Source organism: Canis lupus, chromosome 24 (genome assembly GCF_003254725.2).
Source record: "Canis lupus dingo isolate Sandy chromosome 24, ASM325472v2, whole genome shotgun sequence".
Lineage (NCBI taxonomy): Eukaryota > Metazoa > Chordata > Mammalia > Carnivora > Canidae > Canis > Canis lupus.
Genome location: NC_064266.1, coordinates 23,644,127 through 23,666,715, shown reverse-complemented (window position 1 = coordinate 23,666,715; position 22,589 = coordinate 23,644,127). Strand labels below are relative to the sequence as shown.

Genomic DNA, 22,589 nt, shown 5'->3' with positions numbered 1-22,589 from the left:
TCGCATCGGGCTCCCTACATGGAGCCTACTTCTCCTTCTGCCTATGTCTCTGACTCTCGCTGTGTCTCTCATGAATAAAATAAAATCTTTAAAAAATAAAAATAAAAAAGGATAGTTAAAATAATTAATTAAGCACAAAATTATGTTAACTCACTCTGAACATTCTCTCATTACAGCATTTCTAACCACAAAGATGGAACATTTTATTATTTTTAAAAAGATTTTATTTAAAATCTTTAGAAAAAAATAAATAAAAGATTTTATTTAATTAGTTATTATTTTATTTGTTCATGAGAGACACACACACACACACACACAGAGGCAGAGACACAGGCAGAGACACAGGCAGAGGGAGAAGCAGGCTCCATGCAGGAAGCCCGATGTGGGACTTGATCCCGGGATTCTGGGATCACACCCTGAGTCAAAGGCAGACGCTCAACTGCTGAGCCACCCAGGCATCCCAGATTTTATTTATTTATTCATGAGAGACACACAGAGAGAGGCAGAGACACAGGAAGAGGGTCCCAGGACCCCAGGACCATGACCCAACCCAAAGGCAGACGCTCAACCACTGAGCCACCCAGGTGCTCCAGATGGAACATTTTAATAATGTTATTTAGCACATAACAGAAGAGTCTGCATTGCAGTCAAAAGACATAGAATCAAATATTAAAAGAGAGAAATAGGAAATGAAGGGATCTTAGTGAATTTCACGAATAAAAGCTATCCTGCAAATATGTCACATTATCTTAAATGCTTTCTAAAACTTTATAGAATGGTAAGACATCAATTTGTTGGTTTTTTTTTTCTTTAAGACATCAAGTTGTATACATTATATACACTGAAATTATTTTGAGGTTGCCTGCTGTTTTCAATCTTATTCTGACACTGCCCCTAAACCACACAAATTCTATGTGGACTTTTGCACCTATGCTCCTATTGTCAACCCATTTCAACTTTTAAATAATACGGTCTCTGAGGACTTTGTATGTATCAGAGCCTTGGCCTATAGTGGGATTTCCATTTTTCTCCACTTTGATGATCTGTAATTTATTTGGACAGGTCTATTACCCCCACTTCATTTAGATTATTTTTCTTTCTTCTTTTTTTTTAAAGTAGGCTCCATGCCTAACATGGAGCCCAATGCAGGGCTTGAACTCACAATCCTGAGATCAAGACCTGAACTGAGATCAAGAGTTGGACACTTAACCAACAGAGCCACTTGGTGTCCCTCCTCCTTTTTCTTATCATATTTAAGTCTATTATTTCTTGCTCTTTCTATCTGTTCTTTCAGATTCCAGTGTTTATTATGCAGAAAGGTTTCTGGTCTTATCTTAAGCCCGAGGAACAAGTATCTACTAACTGGTGTCTTCTAACAGTTGTTCCCAAATATACATTTATTGAACTAAATGTTATTTCATTATAAGTCACTTCTTAAAAATGTTAGTGATAAATTTATGTGTTTTTTGAGATTATAGGTACTTTCATATCTACCAATTTCTTTTTAAGATTTTATTTATATATTTATTTGAGAGAGGGAGCACATGAATGGTGGGAAGGGGCCGATGAAGAGGGAGAAGCAGACTCTCCACTGAGCAGGGAACTTGACATGGGGCTCAACCCAAGCACCCTGGGATCATGACCTGAGCCGAAGGCAAATGCTTAACCGACTGAGCCACCCAGGCAGCCCACATCTATACCAATTCCAGAATATTAATAGAGGATATTAAAAATATTTGTTATAGAGATGGGATGTTAGATTTGTCAAAGTAATGATGTGATGCATACACCACTCTTCTAACTTTCTCCTACACTAAGTGGAAGGTTAAACTAGATGGCCTCTAAAATTCTATGAACCACAATCTCCTCTCTGCCTTCTATAGGTATCCTCTGTGTTATTTGAGACAGATCTACCTAACCCCAAATATTATTTCCAAGAGCAGACCTAGTTCTCATCTCTTTAATAATAGGATTTCTAGTTTATACTGAAGCTTGTACCAATTTTTTCCTCATTTTGGTCATTACCTTACTTCCTGAAGCAGCAACATGGTTCTTCTTTTTCAAACTAGAGAGCATTCTCAAAAGGTGCCCCTCCTCCAAAAACTTATTTAGTAATAAACCTTCTCTGAAACCTCTCTAGTGCTGGGTTAAAAATCTCCTTTCTATATTGCTTCTGAGACACTGGAATATTTATTTCTCCTCTTTACTCTCTGGGCTCTAAATCCTTTAAGTCTGCCTCTAGTATATTTCTGTCTCATCCCTCTGATGAGAGCATTAGCCCTCTATTCTTTGTATTCTATTTCTGCATGAGCCAATCTATTCTAATAGCTTCAAGTGTCACTGCTCTAATGACTCTATTTTCCCTTTCTACTCTTCCCTCTGAACTCATACTTTGGTAACATCTACTAAACTGCCCCTCTAGGGATCCCTGGGTGGATCAGCGGTTTAGCGCCTGCCTTTGGCCCAGGGCACGATCCTGGAGACCCGGGATCGAATCCCATGTCGGGCTCCTGATGCATGGATCCTGCTTCTCCCTCTGCCTATGTCTCTGCCTCTCTCTCTCTCGCTCTCTCTGTGTGACTATCATAAATAAATAAAAAATTTAAAAATAAAATAAAATAAAATAAACTGCCCCTCTAGCTCTCTAGTTTTGTACGTGGTTGTCTGGCAGTCAGGAGGTTCTAAGCCACTCATTATCCTCCCTCAAAAACTGTAAACCATGTTCTTTACACTTTACAACTTCTCTATTTCTCCATTTTTCAAAACATGGTTTTATCCTTGACATTCTTCCTTTATAGCTCATCTTCTAATATCCTGTTTCTACCTTTGGAACTTCTCTAGCATTTATCCCTTCTTTTCCATCTGTACTTCCGTCTCTTAAGATCAATTGCTCCAATATTTTCTTCTCTCCTCCCTTCAGGTTTCTCCTTTAATGCACGCTATACCTTGCTATCAAATCTTCCTAATATGTAGCTTCAGCAAGTTTTCCTCTCTTCAAAAGCTTCCACAACTTCCAATACCTTCAGAATAATGTCCAAACTCTTCTGGTCTGGCTTTTACTCACTGTATCCAAAACTGCCTACTTAGTTCTTCAATTATAACTCTCTGCTTCAGCTGAAATAGGTTTATTGATCATAATTTCTATTCTCCTATGGTACCTGGCATAATGCTGGTGTTAAAGATTGGAATTTTCTTAATTAATTATCAGTCACAAAATTTATTATCATTCATTTCCAAACAACACACATTTTGATCAGTGACTACTATGTGACAAGAACTATGCTAGGCTCCAGAAATAAAAGGATGAAGATACGGATCTGTATCTCAAGGAGCTCCAAGTACAATAGAGAAGAGTGTTAAATGCATCATTAAAATATAGTATAATACAGGGGCATCTTTATTATGAGCTCAGTGGTTGAGCATCTGCCTTTGGCTCAGATTGTGATCCCGGGTCCTGAAATCGAGTTTTGCATCAGGTTCCCCAGAGGGAGCCTGCTTCTCCCTCTGCCTATGCCTCTACCTCTCTGTGTGCCTCTCATGAATAAGTAAATAAAATATTAAAAAAATATATATATATACACACACACACATATATATAATACAACCAACAGTCATAGGACACACTAAAATGTTTGTCAAATGACTGAATGACCAAACAGATTTACATATAGAATGTTGCTATCTTGTGAAGTTAAAAGGTGGTATCTTGGGACGCCTGGGTGGCTCAGTGGTTGAGTGTCTGCCTTTGGCTCAGGGTGTGATCCCAGAGTCCCAGGATCAGGTCCCACATCAGGCTTCGTGCATGGAGCCTGCTTCTCCCTCTGCCTGTGTCTCTGCCTCTCTCTCTCTCTCTCTGCATCTCTCATGAATAAATAAAATCTTTAAAAAATAAAATAAAAGGTGGGATCTTAGACTTAGGGTTAAAAATTTCTAGAGGTGATCTTAAAAAAGGGGGGGGGGGGGGGACGCCCGGATGGCTTAGCAATTGAACATCTGCCTTTGGCTCAGGGTGTGATCCCGGGATGCGGGATCAAGTCCCACATCGGGCTCTTTGCAGGAAGCCTACTTCTCCCTCTGCCTGTGTCTCTGTGTCTCTCATGAATAAATAAATAAAATCTTAAACAAACAAACAAACAAACAACTTTTCTAGAGGTGAAGACAACAAAGTGAATTAAAAGTTTACACAAATCCAGGTTAACTGTGACTGGTTAGGATATGTCTATTCTTGTCTTTGTTATTTCTGATAAGTTGTATACACATTGATTTGATATAACTGTGTGATAAAAAAATTTTCTGTATAGGAAAAGTGATTTTTTATACATACCCATGAGGTCAGCAAATCCTCCAACTGGCAATCGGCAGGTTCCAGTAACAAACTGCAGAAGTCTCATTCTCTTCTCATTATCAATTTCTTTAACAAACTGTTAAAAAACAAACACATAAATATAAAGAGATCTACAGGTCTTATGTTACATTTAGCATAAAAAGAATGGAAAACCATCATTTCAAATGATCTTGCAGTGTTAGATGCACTAGATAATGACTATACCCTACCACTGTGGATGGAGGAGCTTCTCCATTTTTGTCAAAGCCCTGCCAACCTTCCCCTATATATATCTTAGGACCACATCCTTTCAGGGAGATAGAAAAAGAAAAGTGCCCTGGGTCTAAAAGCTTCCTACTCACTGAATTTCAAGATTAACTCTTCTAAGAGCAGCCCCTTATTCTACCTCCCAGATATGCTTGTTCTATAGGATATTTATGTGGTTACATAGGGCAGAGCTTAAATCAGTATCGACTTTTTGGTTTTATGAAGAAATGAAATCTAGCTCATAGAATTCTGACCCAGATATATCTCAAAAACCTCTTCTCAATGTTCTCTAGGTTTTAGTGTAGTTATTCTCTACCAGAATCAGGTGGCTTTCAACTCCTACAACTCTGACTCAAAACATTAGGTTTATGGAAGACACTTTCTAGCCTGTAGCACAAATGTTTTGATTCAGCCAAATAGTTTAGGTAAATAATTTTTATCCTATTGTACTATTGTCAAGTATTTTACAATGCTAATCCTATTTATAGAAGTTCAGTTCATCTTTACGTAAGTAATAGACATTTTAAAATTTTTAATTTTTTTATTGTGGTAAAATACAACAAAATTTACCATTTTAAGCATACAATTCTATGGCATTAAGTATGGTGCACATTGCTGTGTAACCATTAGCACTATTTCCAGAACTTTATCATCCTAAACCAAAACTTTAAATTCATGAAACTTATCTCTTCACCCCCTAGCACCCAATAGCCCTTGTTAATCACTATTCTACTTTCTGTCTCTATGAATTGCCTATTCTAGACACTTCATATAAGTCAAATCATGGAATCATACAATCTTTGTCCTTTTGTGACTGGCTTATTTTACTCAGCATAACATCCTTAAGGTTCACCCCTGGTATAGCCCGCCAGAATTAACTTTCTCTTTAAGGCTTGATAATATTCCATTGTAAGTGTACATTCATCTTTCCATTCATCTGTTGATGGACACTTAAGCTGCTTCTACCTTTTGGCTTTTGTGAATAACACTATCATGAACATAGGTATACAAGTATATGTTTGAGTCCTAGCTTTCATTTCTTTAGGGTATACGTAGGAAAACTACTAGATATATTAATTTTATATTTAGCTTTTTGAGGAGCTTCAAACTGTTTTTCACAGTTGTGCCATTTTACATTCCCACCAGCAATGCAGGAGAGTTGCAATTTCTCCACATCCTCAACAAGGATGATTATTTTCTATTTCTTGATAATAGCCATGTTAGTAATGGATATGAAATAGTATCTCATTGTGGTTTTGATTTGCACTTCCCTAATGATTAGTCCTTTGAGTATCTTCTCATGTGCTTATAGCAGGTATTTTTTGAAGACACACTATGATTCCAAACCAGGTCACTCCCTTAAGTCTTGCCTTCTGAACATTATATAATCTTAATGAAGTATGAATGGTGAAAACCATACTTTAGACAGTTCTATAAAATTCCAAAAGCCAGGGACCCCTGCGTGGCTCAGAGGTTTAGTGCCTGCCTTCAGCTCAGGGCATGATCCTGGAGTCCCGGGATCAAGTCCCACATCAGGCTCCCTGCATGGAGCCTGCTTCTCCCTCTGCCTGTGTCTCTGCCTCTCTGTGTCTCTCATGAATAAATAAATACAATCTCAAAAAAAAAAAAAATTCCAAAAGCATTTAGATCAAATGCAGGGGAATCATCATCTGGAGTTCTTATACTCTCGGGCAAAGGTGCAAGGTGTGTGTTGCCTACTCAGCAATAGTCTTTTAAAAATGCTATTAAAATCTTTCTTTTTAGAAGTTTTAATTCCATATAACTAATATAATTATATTAGTTTCAGTGTACAATATAGTGATTCAACAATTCTATACATTACTCAGTACTCATCAGGGTAAGTGTACTCTTAAACCTCTTTACTTGTTTCACCCATTCCACCTATCTCCTCCCTGGTAACTATCAGTTTGTTCTCTCTAGTTAAGAGTCTGTTTTTTGGTTTATCCTTTTTCTTTGTTTCTTAAATTCCACACAAGTGAAATCATATGGTATTTGTCTTTCTCTGGCTGACTTATTTCACTTAGTATTATACCATCTAGATCCATTCATAATATTGCAAATAGCAAGATTTCATTCCTTTTTAAAGATTTCATTCTTTTTTATGGCTAAATAATATTCCATCATGTGTGTATACACATACACATCTTGATTCATTCATTTATCAATGGACACCTGGGCTACTTCCATAACTTAGCAATTATACAGTCTACTCATTTATTATAAAGCATAGGATGGAATGAAGTACTTCAATATACTAGTACAGTTTGTTCTATGACTTTCTTCCATATATGGTAAGCAATTTCTAAAAAATTATCTGCCAATAGAAATAAACTGAGACAAACCTGCCAAAACCACATGATTTGTTTGCTTGTCCTAGTGTAATGACGGTAGATGGCATGTCTTTGCCAGTCATTCAAATCAATCTCTTGCATTCCGCATAAAAGGACCTTTGGAGATTTGAAAAAAAAAGAAAAAAAAGATGGTTTCTTTACAACCTATATAAAAATGCTAGACCTAGAGAAGGAAAGACTAATATTCAACATTTCAAAAAAAAAAAAAATTAATCGGAAGGCTTAGGCTTACAAGCTGTGCATCAAGAATTGCATCTACATTATTTATGAAAGTTGAGTTTCCATTGATGGTGTCATATATACATATAGTCAGGTAGATAAGTCACTCACTGTAGAGATGTTCTAATAGTAATACTTTTTTGGGGGGGTAACACTTTTATATTTTTGGATACATTATGGACTTTTTAAACCACTAGGGATGCTTCAAAACATCCTGCTAGCATAAAAAATGCTATTGCTACTGGAAAGGTAAGAAAGTGAGCTGAAAGCAGACACTTGAAGGCATTATTTACCAGCATGCTGCAGAGGAAATAAGAAAAACACATTACCTCTAATTCCTTTGCGTCAAAGTATTGCAAATACTGCTGGGGAAGGATTTCATTAAAGCCCTCAAAGAAAGCTTGTGTTTGTTCTTCAACACCTCGAGACAACCTCCATTCAGCTACCATTCTGGTAAATAAATATTTAAAAAGCTATCAGGAAGTTTAAATTTTACCTTTAAATTCGGAGTATAAAATTTTTTTAACTTTATTATGAAAAACTTCAAATATTTATAAAGTAGGATAGAATGAACCACATATATATCCTAGCTTCAGTACACCAATTTTATTATGCATCTACCCATACCCTAAGTATCATATACTATCATTTTAAACAAATAATTCAGCATGTATCTCTGCAAGATAGTCTCTTTTTGAAAACAACCACAATTCTATTATCACCCAAAAAAGTAAGTAATAATTTCTTTATAGCCAAATATTCAGTGCTCAAATTCTGATTGACTCAATTTAACAACTGCTTCAATCAGCATCTTAAAAGGGTTCATATGCTGCAAAAGTTTCTTAAGCTTTTAACTTAATAGATTTCTCCTTTGCCAATGTTTTTGAATAAAAATACTTCTTTTGATGACTTATTTTAGAGAGAGTGTGCACACAAGTGAGAGAGTGTGTGTAAGTCAAGGAGTAGGGACAGCTAAGAGGGAGAGACAGACTTTCTGGCAGGTTTCCTATTGAGCGGGGAGCCCAAAGTGAAGCTGGATCCCACCACCCTGAGATCAGAACCCGAGCAAAAACCAAAAGTCGAAAGCTTAACTGACTGAGCCAGCCAGGTGCCCCTTGAATTAAAATACTTTTAAGGGGGACACCTGGGTGGCTCAGAGGTTGAGCATCTGCTTTCGGCTCAGGGTATGATTATGATCCTCTTAGGGTGCCGGGATCAAGTCCCACATTGGGCTCCCTGCATGGAGTCTGCTTCTCCCTCTGCCTATGTCTCTGCCTCTCTCTTTCTGTGTCTTTCATGAATAAATAAATAAAATCCTAAAAAAAATACTTGTAATGAAAATTCTCAAAAATCTCTACTGAATATTTTAGATTTCAACTTTGACTTTTCTTTTTTAAGATTTGAGAGAGCACAAGAGAGATGGGGGGCAGAAGGAGAGGGAGAAGTAGACTCCCCAGTGAGCAAGAAGCTCAATCCTAGGACACTAGGATCATGACCTGAGCCAAAGGAAGATGCTTAACCATGAATAAGCTACCCAGAAACCCCAACTTTGACTTTAATCTTCATCTACTGGGTACATATTAACAGAGTTAAAAATCACAACAAATACAAGCTGGTTATTTTTTTCCATTTTAGTGTAAGTTTACTTTTTAACAATTAAAAAAAAAAGATTTATTTATTTATTCATGATAGAGAGAGGCAGAGGGAGAAGCAGACCCCATGCAGGGAGCCCAACGCGGGACTCCATCCCGGGACTCCAGGATCGCACCCTGGGCCAAAGGCAGGCGCCAAACCACTGAGCCACACAGGGATCCTAACTTTTTAACAGTTTTAATGAGCAAACAAAAATATGTATTTTTGGCATTTGATCACTTGACAAAAAAAGTCTTAAAGTTTACTGAAGCCTCCAAAATTTTGGGAAATGGCAGTGTAGGCTGTAATGGACTAATCTGCCTGGTGATTATAATGATAAACTCTGGGCATGTTCTTAAAAAGAACTACTATTTTTTAAAAAGATTTTATTTATTTATTCATGAGAGACACACACAAGAAAGAGAGAGAGAGAGAGGCAGGGACACAGGCAGAGGGAGAAGCAGTCTCCTCCATGCAGAGAGCCCGAATCAAGACTTGATCCCGGGACCCCAGGATCATGCCCTGGGCTGAAAGCAGGCGCTAAACTGCTGAGCCACCCAGGCACCCCCAAAAACTACTATTTGAAGGCATTAGAGAAAAATCAAAGGCAGGGAAAAATTACTGGGCGTAACATTCTAGAAGTAGGTTGGCACATTGAAACAGATTCACATTACTAATAGGCTTTTCTCCTGAGGGCATTTCCCAGTTTAGAGAGCACAAGAGAATGAAGCTCAGAGAGCAACAGTCTCATTGGGCTGAGGAGACATGAGGTTATTAGCAGTTTGAAGCTACCAAAACTGGTATGGAAAAATCCCAGAAAGAAAGAAGACAAATTCCAAATCTGCACAGGAATTTACTTCAAATCCTTAGTGGATTGCTAAATACAATACACATGTAAAGAATGATAAGCCTCCAAAGAACCCTGTGCAAAGCAACAACTGAAAAGTCAAAGACTCAAGCAGAAATTTCAGCAGCTACCTTGTGCCAGTGGACAAAATTTAAGTTTACATCCTACAAAGTTACATGGTAAACACCTTAGGCTTTCCATCGTAAGGAGAAAGGGCCATGTTTTTTTTTGTTTTGTTAAGATATTTATTCATTCATTCATTCATTCATGAGAGAGAGAGAGAGATGCAGAGACACAGGCGTAGGAAGAAGCAGGCTCCATGCAGGGAGCCCGACATGGGACTCGATCCTGGGGTTTCCAGGATCAGGCCCTGGGCCGAAGGTGGCGCCAAACCGCTGAGCCACCCGGGCTGCCCCAGAAAGGGCCATGTTTTAGGAATAAAGGTTATGTTTTAGGATTAAAGGGAAAATGGAAATAGACCAGCTCTAGCAAGCTTCCACAGGATCAATGTGATCTACCCTTAATTTAACTGCCTGTCAAAACAAAACTCAATATTCTTCAGAGGAAGAACAAAGAATCCAGAGTCTACTGTGTATCATCCACAATAAGAAATGACTATACGGGGATCCCTGGGTGGCGCAGCGGTTTGGCGCCTGCCTTTGGCCCAGGGCGCGATTCTGGAGACCCGGGATCGAATCCCACATCGGGCTCCCAGTGCATGGAGCCTGCTTCTCCCTCTGCCTGTGTCTCTGCCTCTCTCTCTCTCTCTCTCTCTCTGTGACTATCATAAATAAATTAAAAATTAAAAAAAAAAAAAAAAAGAAATGACTATACATGCCAAGAAGCAGGAAAATGTGACTCATACACAAGGGAAAATAAGTCTATAGAATTAGACTCACAGATAGTCTAATGTTGAAGTTAGCAGAATTTTTAAAAGCTATTAAAAATGTTTTAGAACCAAATGGAAATTACAGAATATCTGAGTATCTAGAAATTAAAATTTTATTGGATGGGCTTAATAACAGTGAATTCAAAAGCAGGTCAATTAAAATGATAAAAAAAAAGATTAAAAATATATAAAGTATCTGAGATGGGATAGTATCAAAGGTTAAATATGCATCTAAATGAAGTCTCTGAAGTATGCAGAGATGGAATGAAGCAAAGGGAATATCATAGTGTCTCCAAATTTTCCACAACTGCTGAAATGGCATCAATCACAGATACAAAAAGCTCAGCAAATGCCAACTTGGATAACTATAAAAGCAATCCTAACTGAGTATATTAGAGTCAAAATGTTAAACAGCAAAATTAAAGAGAAACTCTTTGAAAAACCACAGAAAACACATTTCACTCAGAAAGAACAAAAAAGCCAATGGCTCACATCATCAAAAACAAGAGAATGACATTATTGAAAATGCTTAAAAAAAACAGGGGAAAAACCCTCTTAAGCTTAGAATTCTAAATCAGAATTTATTGCCAGCAGTTGCACACTAAGAAAAGTTATAAAGAAAGTTTTTTAAACTGAAAGGACATGGTCACAGATGGAAAAGCAGAAGAAAATTCTGCGGGAAGAAATGACGTGGATAGAACTAGGGATTATTATATTTAATGAAGTAAGTCAGACAACAACAAATACCATATGACTTCATTCGTATGTGGAATTTAAGAAACAAAAGGAAAAAAAAACAAATCAAGAAACACTCTTTATAATTCAGAATTGAATTCTGAATTCAGAATTTGGAATTCTGGTAGAAGGGACAGGGTATGGGGATGGGTGACGCAGGTGGTGGGGATTAAGGAGTGCACATTTGTTGTGAAGAGCACCAGATGAGGATGAGGATGATGTACAGAAGGGCTGATTCACTATAACATACACCCAAAACTAATCTTATACTGTATATTACCTGGAATGAATGAATGAATGAATTTATTTAGATTATGTTTGTTATTTATTTATTTAGATTTTATTTATTCATGAGAGAGAGAGAGAGAGAGAGAGAGAGAGAGAGAGAGCATGCCTGTGCATGCGTCAGAGACACAGGCAGAAGGAGAAGCAGGCTCCATGCAGGGAGTCCGACATGGCATTCAATCCCGGGTCTCCAGGATCACACCCTGGGCCGAAGGCGGTGCTAAACCGCTGAGCCACCAGGGCTACCCTACTAAATGGAATTTAAATAAAAACTTAAAAAAATCTAATAATTGCTTGAAGCAAGAACTAATAATAATGTGGTTTATAAGGTAAGAAATCTGACAACAGTTGCACAAATAGAGATAACTGAAATTATATTATGAGCTTCTTACTATTGTACAAGTAGTAGTGTAATATGTTATATAATATGTATATGATCTTAATTATAAGTGAGACATTATGGATATATATTATAATCATTAGAGCAGTCACTAAAATAATTAAAGAGGGATAGTTTTAAAAAAATCTGACAGGTTAAAAAAACTATTAATTCAAAAGAAGGCAGGAAAGGAAGAACAAAGGAAGTTAGGATAATTAAATAGCAAGGTGGCAGACTTCACTCCAACCATATCAGTAATCATATTAAATGTAAATGGTACTAAACAGTGCATTTAAAAAGTAAAGATTATCAGACTGGATGAAAATATTAAGATCCAAGAATATGCTACTTGTCAGAAACATACTTTAAATACACAGATATACAGGGCAGCCTGGGTGGCTCAGCGGTTTAGTGCTGCCTTCGGTGTGATCCTGGAGACCCGGGATCGAGTCCCATGTCGGGCTCCCTGCATGGGGCCTGCTTCTCCCTTTGCCTGTGTCTCTGCCTCTCTCTCTGTGTGTCTCTCATGAGTAAATAAAATCTTTAAAAAAATTTTTTTTTAAATAAATACACAGAGACAGGACTGAAAACTAAAGGATAGAGGAAGATCTATTACATAAATACTAGTCACAGGAAGGCTGGAGTGAATATATTAATATTTAAAAAGTGAAAAAGCAAGCAAGAGACCCAGAAACTGTAACTCAAGAAAAAGCAGATATATGGAAACTAACGCTGCTCTAAACAGAGCTGGTGTTGAGAATATGTGAATGAACTATAACTCTTGACACTAAAGTATCAATCAATTCAGCAAGCGTGAGAGGATACATTATAAATTATTTTACTTATAAATTTTATCTGATCTTAGAGTACTCCCCACAAAAATATCTGCATATAAATTTCAGATTCTTTTCAATGACTCAATGTTACATGGCACAGTGGTTACAGACTGGTATTTAAAAGAGTGACCTAGCACTATTTCTACTCTTAAAACTCCCAATTTGGGAGGAAAAAAGTGAAAGTTCTATATAATCAACATTCTTTTCTATCCCTTTATAATCTTCAAATTGTGGTTAAACTGAAAATATGCCAAGAAAAGGGGTATAAAACCTATCAGTACCCATTAGATTAATTCTTTTTTTTTTTTTCCATTAGATTAATTCTTTGTAAAATTTAGTTTAAGTTAACTGGCAGGACAGTCTCTCTACCCTGCTGCCTCCACAAGAATCTGTTCTACTTCTTATTCTGCTGCCAGATGTTAAAGTTGAAATTTAGATTGTCTACCTAATTTGGTCCTTAAATTTTTTTTAAGATTTATTTATTTATGATAAACATAGGGGGAGAGGGAGAGAGGGAGAGAGGGGGAGAGAGAGGGAGGGAGAGACACAGGAGGAGGAAGAAGCAGGCTCCATCCTGGGAGCCCGATGTGGGACTCGATTCCGGGATTCCAGGATCACACCCTGGGCCAAAGGCAGGCTCTAAACTGCTGAGCCACCCAGGGATCCCGGTCCTTAGTTTCTTATAATGTGGCTTCTCTATCTACCACTTGGGTATAGTTCTAACTGTTCTCTTAAGGGTTATAATAACTTATTAGCCTCCATATCTTCTAAAGATTCCTCATTTTCCTTGGCCTCTGAAATTCAGGACATGGTAGAACGGGATATCAGCTCTGAGCTGCCTAAAAGCACCACCACACACTATACTTCCCTAGTTACTATTTGTGACTTGTGCTTTCCAGCCTTTGTATCTCTGCCCATTAACTTCAGTTCTCATTTCTACACAAGTGAATCCTCCCCAACCTTCAAAGCTCATATTAAATATGACCACCAGCTACTTGCTGCATGATTACAACTAAATGATGTCTCCCTCATTTGACTTTCCATAGCACTTTCCTTGTTCCTCTCTCAACATACTTGTAAGTTAGAAAGCAATCAATCACGTCCTTGTTATACATGATCAGTTCTCATAATGATTAGTAAAAAGGCAAACATTATTTTAAAATACTGTCCACTAGTATCACTAGGCAATTATCAATGTGCTGTAGCCCAACAGAAAGGCTTTGAAGTACATTAAAAGGAGCATTCTCTCACCTGATATATTCCTCTTTATTTTCTTCTGTCACAAGAATATTGCCACCATTAGGTTTCAAATCATGACTCTTGATTTCACCTAAAATTTCTTTATCGACAGAGAAGTACATTTCCAAACCACATTCCTCAATATTGTTTTCTCTGCACAAATGAAATTAATACTATTTGTTACACTAATTCAATCATATAAAAAGTATTTAACTAAAGGACTGTGTTCTTCAATAATTACTCTAAAACCATAGGATCAAAATAATATGAAAACTGGAAAGATTACGCTCTAAAGTCATTATATTTTTACCTAACATATCAGGTGTATTCTGTAAAATTTATTATACTGGATGAGACAAGTTTAATATTTAAATTCAATAAACCAATTACTTGCTTACAGTTTGGGCAGGTTACCAACATCATAATGAAATCATATAGACTATATTTTGATAAATTAAACGGAAACAAACTTACTTAACCCAGATGAGAGAATTGTAAAATTCTGGATCAATAGATTCTAAATCCTTCAGTCCAACTGGTTTGTTCAATATACGCTTATAGAATGGCAAAGAAAAACCTGTGTCTATGAATTTTCCATGGAACAGAGCCTATATGAGAAGAAAATAAACCTTTTATGATAGAATGTTAGATTAATTAATTCTTCATATAAAGCTCCCCTGTCATCTATTATGGCACATTTTTGGGAAAATAGCAAATATAACAAACCAATCTTTTTTTTTTTAATATTTTATTTATTTATTCATGACAGAGGGAGAGAGAGAGAGAGAGAGAGAGGCAAAGACACAGGCAGAGGGAGGGACACAGGCAAGCTCCATGCAGGGAGCCCGACGCGGGACTCGATCCGGGGTCTCCAGGATCTCGCCCTGGGCTGCAGGCGGCGCTAAACCGCTGGGCCACCCGGGCTGCCCATAACAAACCAATCTTAAAAAAAAATCTTAGTGATGAGAAAATTTCAAATGAGAAAGTTAAATGTTAAAGAAACAATACCTTAATATTGGTGAATTAGCAAAGTAAACAGAGTTCACCAGTACTTACCATAGCAATAAACCTGCCAATAAAACGAAAATATTTCAGGTGATCTGGATTGATGTAAGAAGCGGGATTGATCTGCAAGCAGTAGTTATCCTTCCCTGCATATTCAAACAGGCAATACATTGGGTTCAACACCTCGTGTGACAAAAGAAAGAACCACTCTCTGAAATCAAAAGAAAATTTAGGGTGAAAAAACCATGCCAATAAATCAAAGTGCAGTGCTACAAAGTTCTCAGGAATCTATACTCCTTGGCTGGTGACAGTTTTCTAATCTCATGTTGATTTTTAACTGCTTCTATTCAGATAGACATCTAGTTTATAGAGATGATACTTACACACTCCATATTATATTTCAGAGAATCTAAGACATCATCGACTTAAAAGACACCATTATTCAATGAGCTACTAAAAATTTTTCTAATTATAATTGTGATACACATCCCAATGTCAGAGACATTTAAATCAATTTATCAATTAGTGAGCATTAGTCTTAGAATCAATGAAATACTATTATAGAGCCAAGTTTAATATTCATTATTAACCCATGTAGTTAAAGCAACTGAAGGAGGTCTAATATTATTCCATCTGTTACTAAGCCTCACAGCAATTCTCATCAGATGTCACTGCTCTCTAAAAATCTTGCAGCTTTGCGCAGTGGCAGTATCATAGCCAATGAGGTTTATCTGAGGCGCGATTATTGCTAATTGAAAGAACTTCCAATTTCACAAAGACAATAAAACACTTAATTGAAGCCACTCATTCATTAGATAAATGCTCTGAGGAGCTCTAAGTCAACTGTGAAAATATCAACCAATATTAAAATAAGATTATAGTTACTATACACTATGAGTAGGCCTGATTAAACAGAAAGCAGAATGGATCTGGGCAATACAAATGATATTAGCTTGTGTCTGAGATTTCTTTTCCTATAAATCATGGCCCCTGGTGGTAATGCTGCTTATACTTATTAATATTATTTGATTTTCTAATTAAGAATAAATGCCCTCCTCCTGAATTACCTTTAACTTATACAAAATTAAATGTTTTTACTCATTATTTACCAGTGGTTACTTCACATATTTTCAAATGTGAACTTTAACACATAGCATAAATAAGAACTACTAAAATGTAACTATCAATTAGTGAGCAAACAAAAATGGAGGGTCTAAACTAGGTCATTAATAAACACTATTTCTTTTTTTTTTTTTTTTTGATAGTCACATAGAGAGAGAGAGAGAGAGAGAGAGAAAGAGAGGCAGAGACACAGGCAGAGGGAGAGGGAGAAGCAGGCTCCATGCACCAGGAGCCCGACGTGGGATTCGATCCCGGGTCTCCAGGATCGCACCCTGGGCCAAAGGCAGGCGCCCAAACCGCTGCACCACCCAGGGATCCCTAATAAACACTATTTCTAAAAAAAACAAAACAAAACAAAACAAAAAACACTATTTCTACTCTTCACAATAATCCTAGAAAAGCAGATGTGACTATTCTTATTTTACAGATGGAATGATGGAATGGAAGATATTTGCCCCAGGTTGTACTACTGAGTGCAGAAAAAGGATTCAAATCCAGTCTTGACTCCAAAGTCCTTGCTTTCCATACTACCACTGCTAGGCAAATATTTTAGCCTGATGTGCTATACTATTATGGAATAAGCAAAGGAATTTCTTACTTGAGTTTGTCTTCCAGGGTATGATTAGAAACTCCAAATATTAAGAAAGCAGAATTTAAAATTTTGATACATCCCTCTGTATTCTTTTTTTTTTTTTTTAGATTACTTATTTATTCATGAGAGACAGAGAGAGAGAAAGAGAAGCAGAGACACAGGCAGAGGGAGAAGCAGGCTCCATACAGGAAGGACAACGTGGGACTCGATCCCAGGTCTCCAGGATCACACCCTGGGCCGAAGGCCGCGCCAAACTGCTGAAACACCCGGGATGCCCATCCATCTGTATTCTTAAAACAGATATATTATCTCAGTTGGGAATTGAGTGGCTATTATCTGTATCAGTAATCTGTGATGGGGAAAATAACCTGATCACTATAGGGCCTTGTATTATGTTCTATGGAACAAATATGAGGTAGTAGACTAAACACTGATTTCTGGTTGTATGATGCAAACTTTGCATCCAGGCTCTATATCTTAGTTATGTACCTTAGGTGAGTCTCGAAACCTCATTATTATCTATAAAATGCTACCTCACAGGATTATCCTAAGGAATGGGGGACCATTATTAGTCCCTTAGAGAGACAGTGTTGAATTAGTGTTTGCTGAAATTCTGTAGCTGCAGCATAATAAAGGTACAATAATAATTTGCTACATTCATTTTCCTGAAATATAATATTGAGAAAATACTTGCAAGCAAAGTGAATGATACCTTTGGAAGAAAGGAACTAAGTTCTGAGTATTCATATTATCACTACCTTGCTACACCTCCATAATCTAAACCTTCTTCTCCTGGAAAAATCACCCACAAACGTCTTCGCAGATCTTGGGGATTGAAGCTCATTATCTGCAAAATAATAAAAGTAAAACAATTGATAAAAACAGTTGTTGAAACACCATTCTACCAGTTTTGGATCTGAGATATTGATAAATACCAATTGGAAAAAATATTTTAAAATAACATCCTTTAATAAATGTCTAATATATATATTTTTAAAAATATTTAATTTATTTATTCATGAGAGACAGAGAGAGAGGCAGAGATATATACAGGCAGAGAGAGAAGCAGGCTCCATGCAGGGAGCCCAATGTGGCACTCGATCCCTGGACTCCAGGATCATGCCCTTAGCCAAAAGCAGATGCTCAACTGCTGAGCCATCCAGGTGTCCCAATAAATGTCTAATATTAAAATATCTTTTTCTTTTGCAATTTCCCCTTGCAATTTCTCTTTGCAATGACCAAAAACCACATACTACCCCAAACAACTTTATTCACCACTTAGGAAGAAAATTTGACGCTAATTTTGCTATCAGATTTGTCACTCTTCAAAGCAATTTTTTTTTGTTTCACATCTATTTGATGGATATCAAATCTAGAGTGACAATTTTAAACAACTATTTCAGCACCATCTGGTCTGTCATTCTGCAAAAGCCTTTAAGTTTCAAAAGTCAAAAAATAAAGGGATATTTAATCATGTTTTGGATCTTTCAACACTGCAATAGCACGTTATGTTCCAAGAAATTGGCCTACCAGGGACTACTACACCGTAGTTAAGAATATGAAAATTAGAGGTAGGTAATGACTGGGGTTGGGAATGGCCTTGGAGACTTACATCAGATCAAGGCAATCACTCATAATTCTCTAGCCTTAATCAAGCTCTGCTGCTAAAAAGCTATCTGCTCCTACTTAGCAGGATGCCAACTGGCTTTTTCCTTTAATATTACTGAAGTTCCATTAAACATGTACATAACTGTTTCTGAAAACAAGTAGCCAGCTAAGTCAGTGGGCCTGTCAACCATCTTAGATGATTTCTTTTCCATTCATTTTGAAGCTGTAGCTACCATAATTATCATAGGGGTTTGATAATAAAAAATTACATCTATATCCGGCCATAAAATAAGGACTAAGTAGATGTTTTCTTTTTTTTTTTTTTTTTAATATTTTTTAAAAACTTATTCATGGGAGATAGAGAGAGGAAGAGACATATGCAGAGGGAGAAGCAGGCTCCTTGCAGGGAGCCCGATGTGGGACTCGATCCCAGGACTGGGATCATGCCCTGAGCCAAAGGCAGACACTCAACCGCTGAGCCACCTCCCAGGCGCCCCAAGATGTTTACATTTTAAGGCAGTTTTTCACTGGCCATTTTAATCTTCTCTACAACAAAATCACTTAACATATTTATTAGCAGTTGGTAAGTTGCAAAATAAAAGTGTTAATTAACTTGGGTTCTGAGAACAATAAAAGCATTGTTGACTACTTATGAAAAAAATACTTTTTTAAATTTTGGTATTGTAAGCAATGACCAATTTCTTTCCTACATAAAAAATTATTTTTGTTAAATTATGAGTAACAAATGTTTATTGTAAAAATGCAAGTAACACACAAGTATAAAAGCAAAGTCTTCCCCTCTTCCTTTCTACCCATCCAATAATGTTCATAAAGGTATTTCCAGACTTTTGTCTACCCAAAAACCTATTTTCTTACTCAAATACCTATTTCAAACTGAACACTAAGCATAGAAATGAAAACCTGAAACTCACCAATTACTTTAAATTACTCTGACATTTCAAAAGCACACAAACAAAATTATCTACATGTTCCTAAATTTTAAGTACTAATGCAGCTGGCAATACTTAATTTAAGGACTCCAACTCAAAAGCCCAAACTATTTAGACTTAGAACCAAAAGTGGCTCTGGGCAGGCCACCACATGGCAAACCATCAAGTGGATAAGACAATACCTGGGCTCCCTGGGTGGCTCAGTGGTTTGGTGCCTGCCTTTGGCCCAGGGCATGACCCTGGAGTCCTGAGATCAAGTCCCATATTGGGCTCCCTGCATGGAGCCTGCGTCTCCCTCTGCCTATGTTTCTGCCCACCCCCCTGTGTCTCTCATGAATAAATAAATAAAATCTTTAGGAAAAAAAAAAAAGACAATACCTGCTGAAAGGAATCTTCAAACAACGTTTTTCTTGTCACTGTAATCTTTATGTGCTGTGGCATGGCCAGTTGCTGAAACAGAAGAATGACTTAAGTTAACTCTATTAAAATGGCCTATCAAAAAACCAAGAAAGTGAAGTTCTATTTATTTTTATCTTTGCTTAGAGAAACAAGTAGACTATGAATATGAATTTATTTCAATAATGTTTAATCATGCATTTGTGAGTATTCATGCTAATTACAGATCATTTGATATATTAACAAAAGAAAACAAGATCTCAAAAAAAAAAACAAACAAAAAAAAAGAAAACAAGATCTCATATGCAGTGGTTACTTAATGAGTCAATTAAATCTTTAATTTTATTTTCAAAAAGCTAATTTAGATAATTCTTGCTTGTCTAGGTCCAGTTAACTACATGAGTTTGAAGTTGAAAAATATTCATCATAGCTTTGTGCAGAGGCAATATCGTAGCCAATGAGGTTTATCCAAGGCGTGATTATTGCTAATTGAAAAATATTCATCATAGTAACACTTTGACTAGTACATTAATTTTATTTAAAACCCATAAAGAAACCAGAAAATATTTATATATCAGAAATAACGGATCACATCTGGGAAGAATACACAGAATGTAACTATGTATATGTGTGTGTATATAGACATATCTCAAAGTCATATCAAATGTTAGATATGAAAAGGGCTGGTTACACTCTATACATCAGAAAATGTTTTAACTCATTTGTTTGAAGAGTTTTGCAATCAGTTATGAGTACTGAAAGGAGAGTAACTGTTTTTAATTCAAACTGTTTCAAATTTATTTTTCTGGATCACAGAAGCCAATGATCTAACTGATAAATCTATTTCTTTGCCCTAAAAATAGAAAAGATAGATTCCAATGTTTCCCATTTTACTGGTTTTTCTATGGTTTAATTATTTTCACAATCACTGTGTAACATAAGCAACATATAACAAGGGAAAGGGAGTACAGAAAAAGTTCTGATACTGACCTGACACCAGAACCGGAAATACTGAACTTTTGCCTTGAAGTCCCGTACATAGGCTATCTGTGGTCCATTGTCTCTGAGGAGGAATGTTAATATGACATATATAGCAGCTTATAAGATTATATATAGAAGACGAGCTAACTACCACATCCTTCAGTACTCAAATATAAAAATACTGTAACATTGCATCCTCCTAACACCACCTTTTAAAAAAAATTTCCCAGGACTAGTTTTAAGAGACAAATTTAGATCTTCTAAAAGGCAACACTGTGGGATTTTCTTTTATATATAGTGAAATCTAACAGGACTAGGTAAAGGAAATTTGATCTGGGAATGTTGCCTATCCCCAAATCCATTCTTTCCTTTATCCTTAAATCAGACTCCTGATATGTACTTGGGCAGATTGCTAGCTAGAATAAAGATTACATTTCTCAGAGTGGTTGTGAGACTTAACCATGGCTGATGAGCTGTGGTTGTATAGGACTTCCATGAAGGCTCAAAAAGAGCAAAGAAGCTGGAAAAGGAATTGTTTTTTTCTCTTTCCAATTTGTTCTTCCTTTATATTCCAACCCAGAGTGTTATTGATTCAGCAACCATCACACACTATCAGGTAACCTCGAGAAAAGAGCCCATGGCCTGGGATGGTAGAACAGAAAGAAAGAAGCCTAGATCACTGATGACACCATGGAGCGAGCTTTCTTTTCTTTTCTTTCTTTTCTCTTCTTTCCTTTTTTCTTTCTTTCTCTTTTTTTTTCTCTTCTTCCTTCCTTCCTTTTCTTTTCTTTCTCTTTCTTTTCTCTTTCTTTTCTTTCTCTTTCTTTCTTTTTCTTTCTTTCTTTCTTTCTTTCTTTCTTTCTTTCTTTCTTTCTTCTCTCTCTCTTTCTCTCTCTCTCTTTCTTTCTTTTAGATTTTATTTATTTATTCATGAGAGACACAGAGAAAGAGAGGCAGAGACAAAGGCAGAAGGAGAAGCAGGCTCCATGCAGGGAGCCCGACTCGGAACTCGATCCCAGGACTCCAGGATCATGCCCTGGGCTGAAGGCAGGCACCAAACCGCTGAGCCACCCATTCGTCCCACCATGGAGCTTTTCAAGCAAGGCCTGGACTGCCTTTAAATTCATTTTCTAAAGGTTCACTGTAGAAATATAACTGATCTTAGGTGTGCCTGGCTGGCTCAGTCGGTAGAGCATGTGATTCTTGATGTCGGGATTGTGGGTTTGGACCCACCATTAGAAATTACTTAAACAGGGATCCCTGGGTGGCGCAGCGGTTTGGCGCCTGCCTTTGGCCCAGGGCGCGATCCTGGAGACCCGGGATCGAATCCCACGTCGGGCTCCCGGTGCATGGAGCCTGCTTCTCCCTCTGCCTATGTCTCTGCCTCTCTCTCTCTCTCTCTCTCTGTGACTATCATAAATTAAAAAAAAAAAAATTACTTAAACATAGAATCTTAAAAAAGAAAAATACAAATGATTTTGTCTTTTGTTTTATTTTTTTTTCTTTAAAGATTTTATTTATTTATTTATGATAGTCACACACAGAGAGAGAGAGAGAGAGAGAGAGAGAGAGAGAGAGAGGCAGAGACACAGGCAGAGGGAGAAGCAGGCTCCATGCAGGGAGCCCAACGTGGGATTCGATCCCGGGTCTCCAGGATTGCGCCCTGGGCCAAAGGCAGGCCCAGGGATCCCCCTGATTTTGTCTTTTGACTTTGTACCCGGCAGCACTATTAAATTCACTTACTAGTTCTAGTAGTTTTTTCTAGATTCCTTATGATTTTCTATGTATACAACTATGTTAACTGTATGAAAGTTTTAATTTTCTTTCCCATCTCTCTTTTTTTAAATTTTATTTATTTATTCATGAGAGAGAGAGAGAGAGAGAGAGAGAGAGAGAGAGGCAGAGACACAG

General features: G+C 37.0%; 1 protein-coding gene, 1 non-coding gene and 1 pseudogene across 7 annotated transcripts in view; 2 read left to right on the top strand and 1 right to left on the bottom strand.

Annotated features, from left to right (window-relative positions):
* The window catches only part of ITCH (itchy E3 ubiquitin protein ligase), a 152,475-nt gene that overhangs the window by 7,869 nt on the left and 122,017 nt on the right, over nucleotides 1–22,589 (bottom strand). For all 6 annotated transcript variants that reach the window (XM_049100537.1, XM_025469781.3, XM_025469778.3 and 3 more), the window contains 9 exons: nucleotides 20,688–20,760; nucleotides 19,680–19,751; nucleotides 17,502–17,590; nucleotides 15,081–15,240; nucleotides 14,499–14,632; nucleotides 14,037–14,177; nucleotides 7,512–7,632; nucleotides 6,955–7,059; nucleotides 4,325–4,421 (listed from right to left, as the gene is read on the bottom strand). In XM_049100537.1, the coding sequence (XP_048956494.1) occupies nucleotides 4,325–4,421; nucleotides 6,955–7,059; nucleotides 7,512–7,632; nucleotides 14,037–14,177; nucleotides 14,499–14,632; nucleotides 15,081–15,240; nucleotides 17,502–17,590; nucleotides 19,680–19,751; nucleotides 20,688–20,760 (992 nt within the window). The remainder of the gene's footprint in view (nucleotides 1–4,324; nucleotides 4,422–6,954; nucleotides 7,060–7,511; nucleotides 7,633–14,036; nucleotides 14,178–14,498; nucleotides 14,633–15,080; nucleotides 15,241–17,501; nucleotides 17,591–19,679; nucleotides 19,752–20,687; nucleotides 20,761–22,589) is intronic.
* On the top strand, nucleotides 15,721–15,862 carry LOC112674302 (U4 spliceosomal RNA). The gene has a single exon (XR_003145360.1). It is a non-coding gene; the product is annotated as a U4 spliceosomal RNA (small nuclear RNA).
* Nucleotides 20,126–20,241, top strand: LOC112674344 (U4 spliceosomal RNA; annotated as a pseudogene).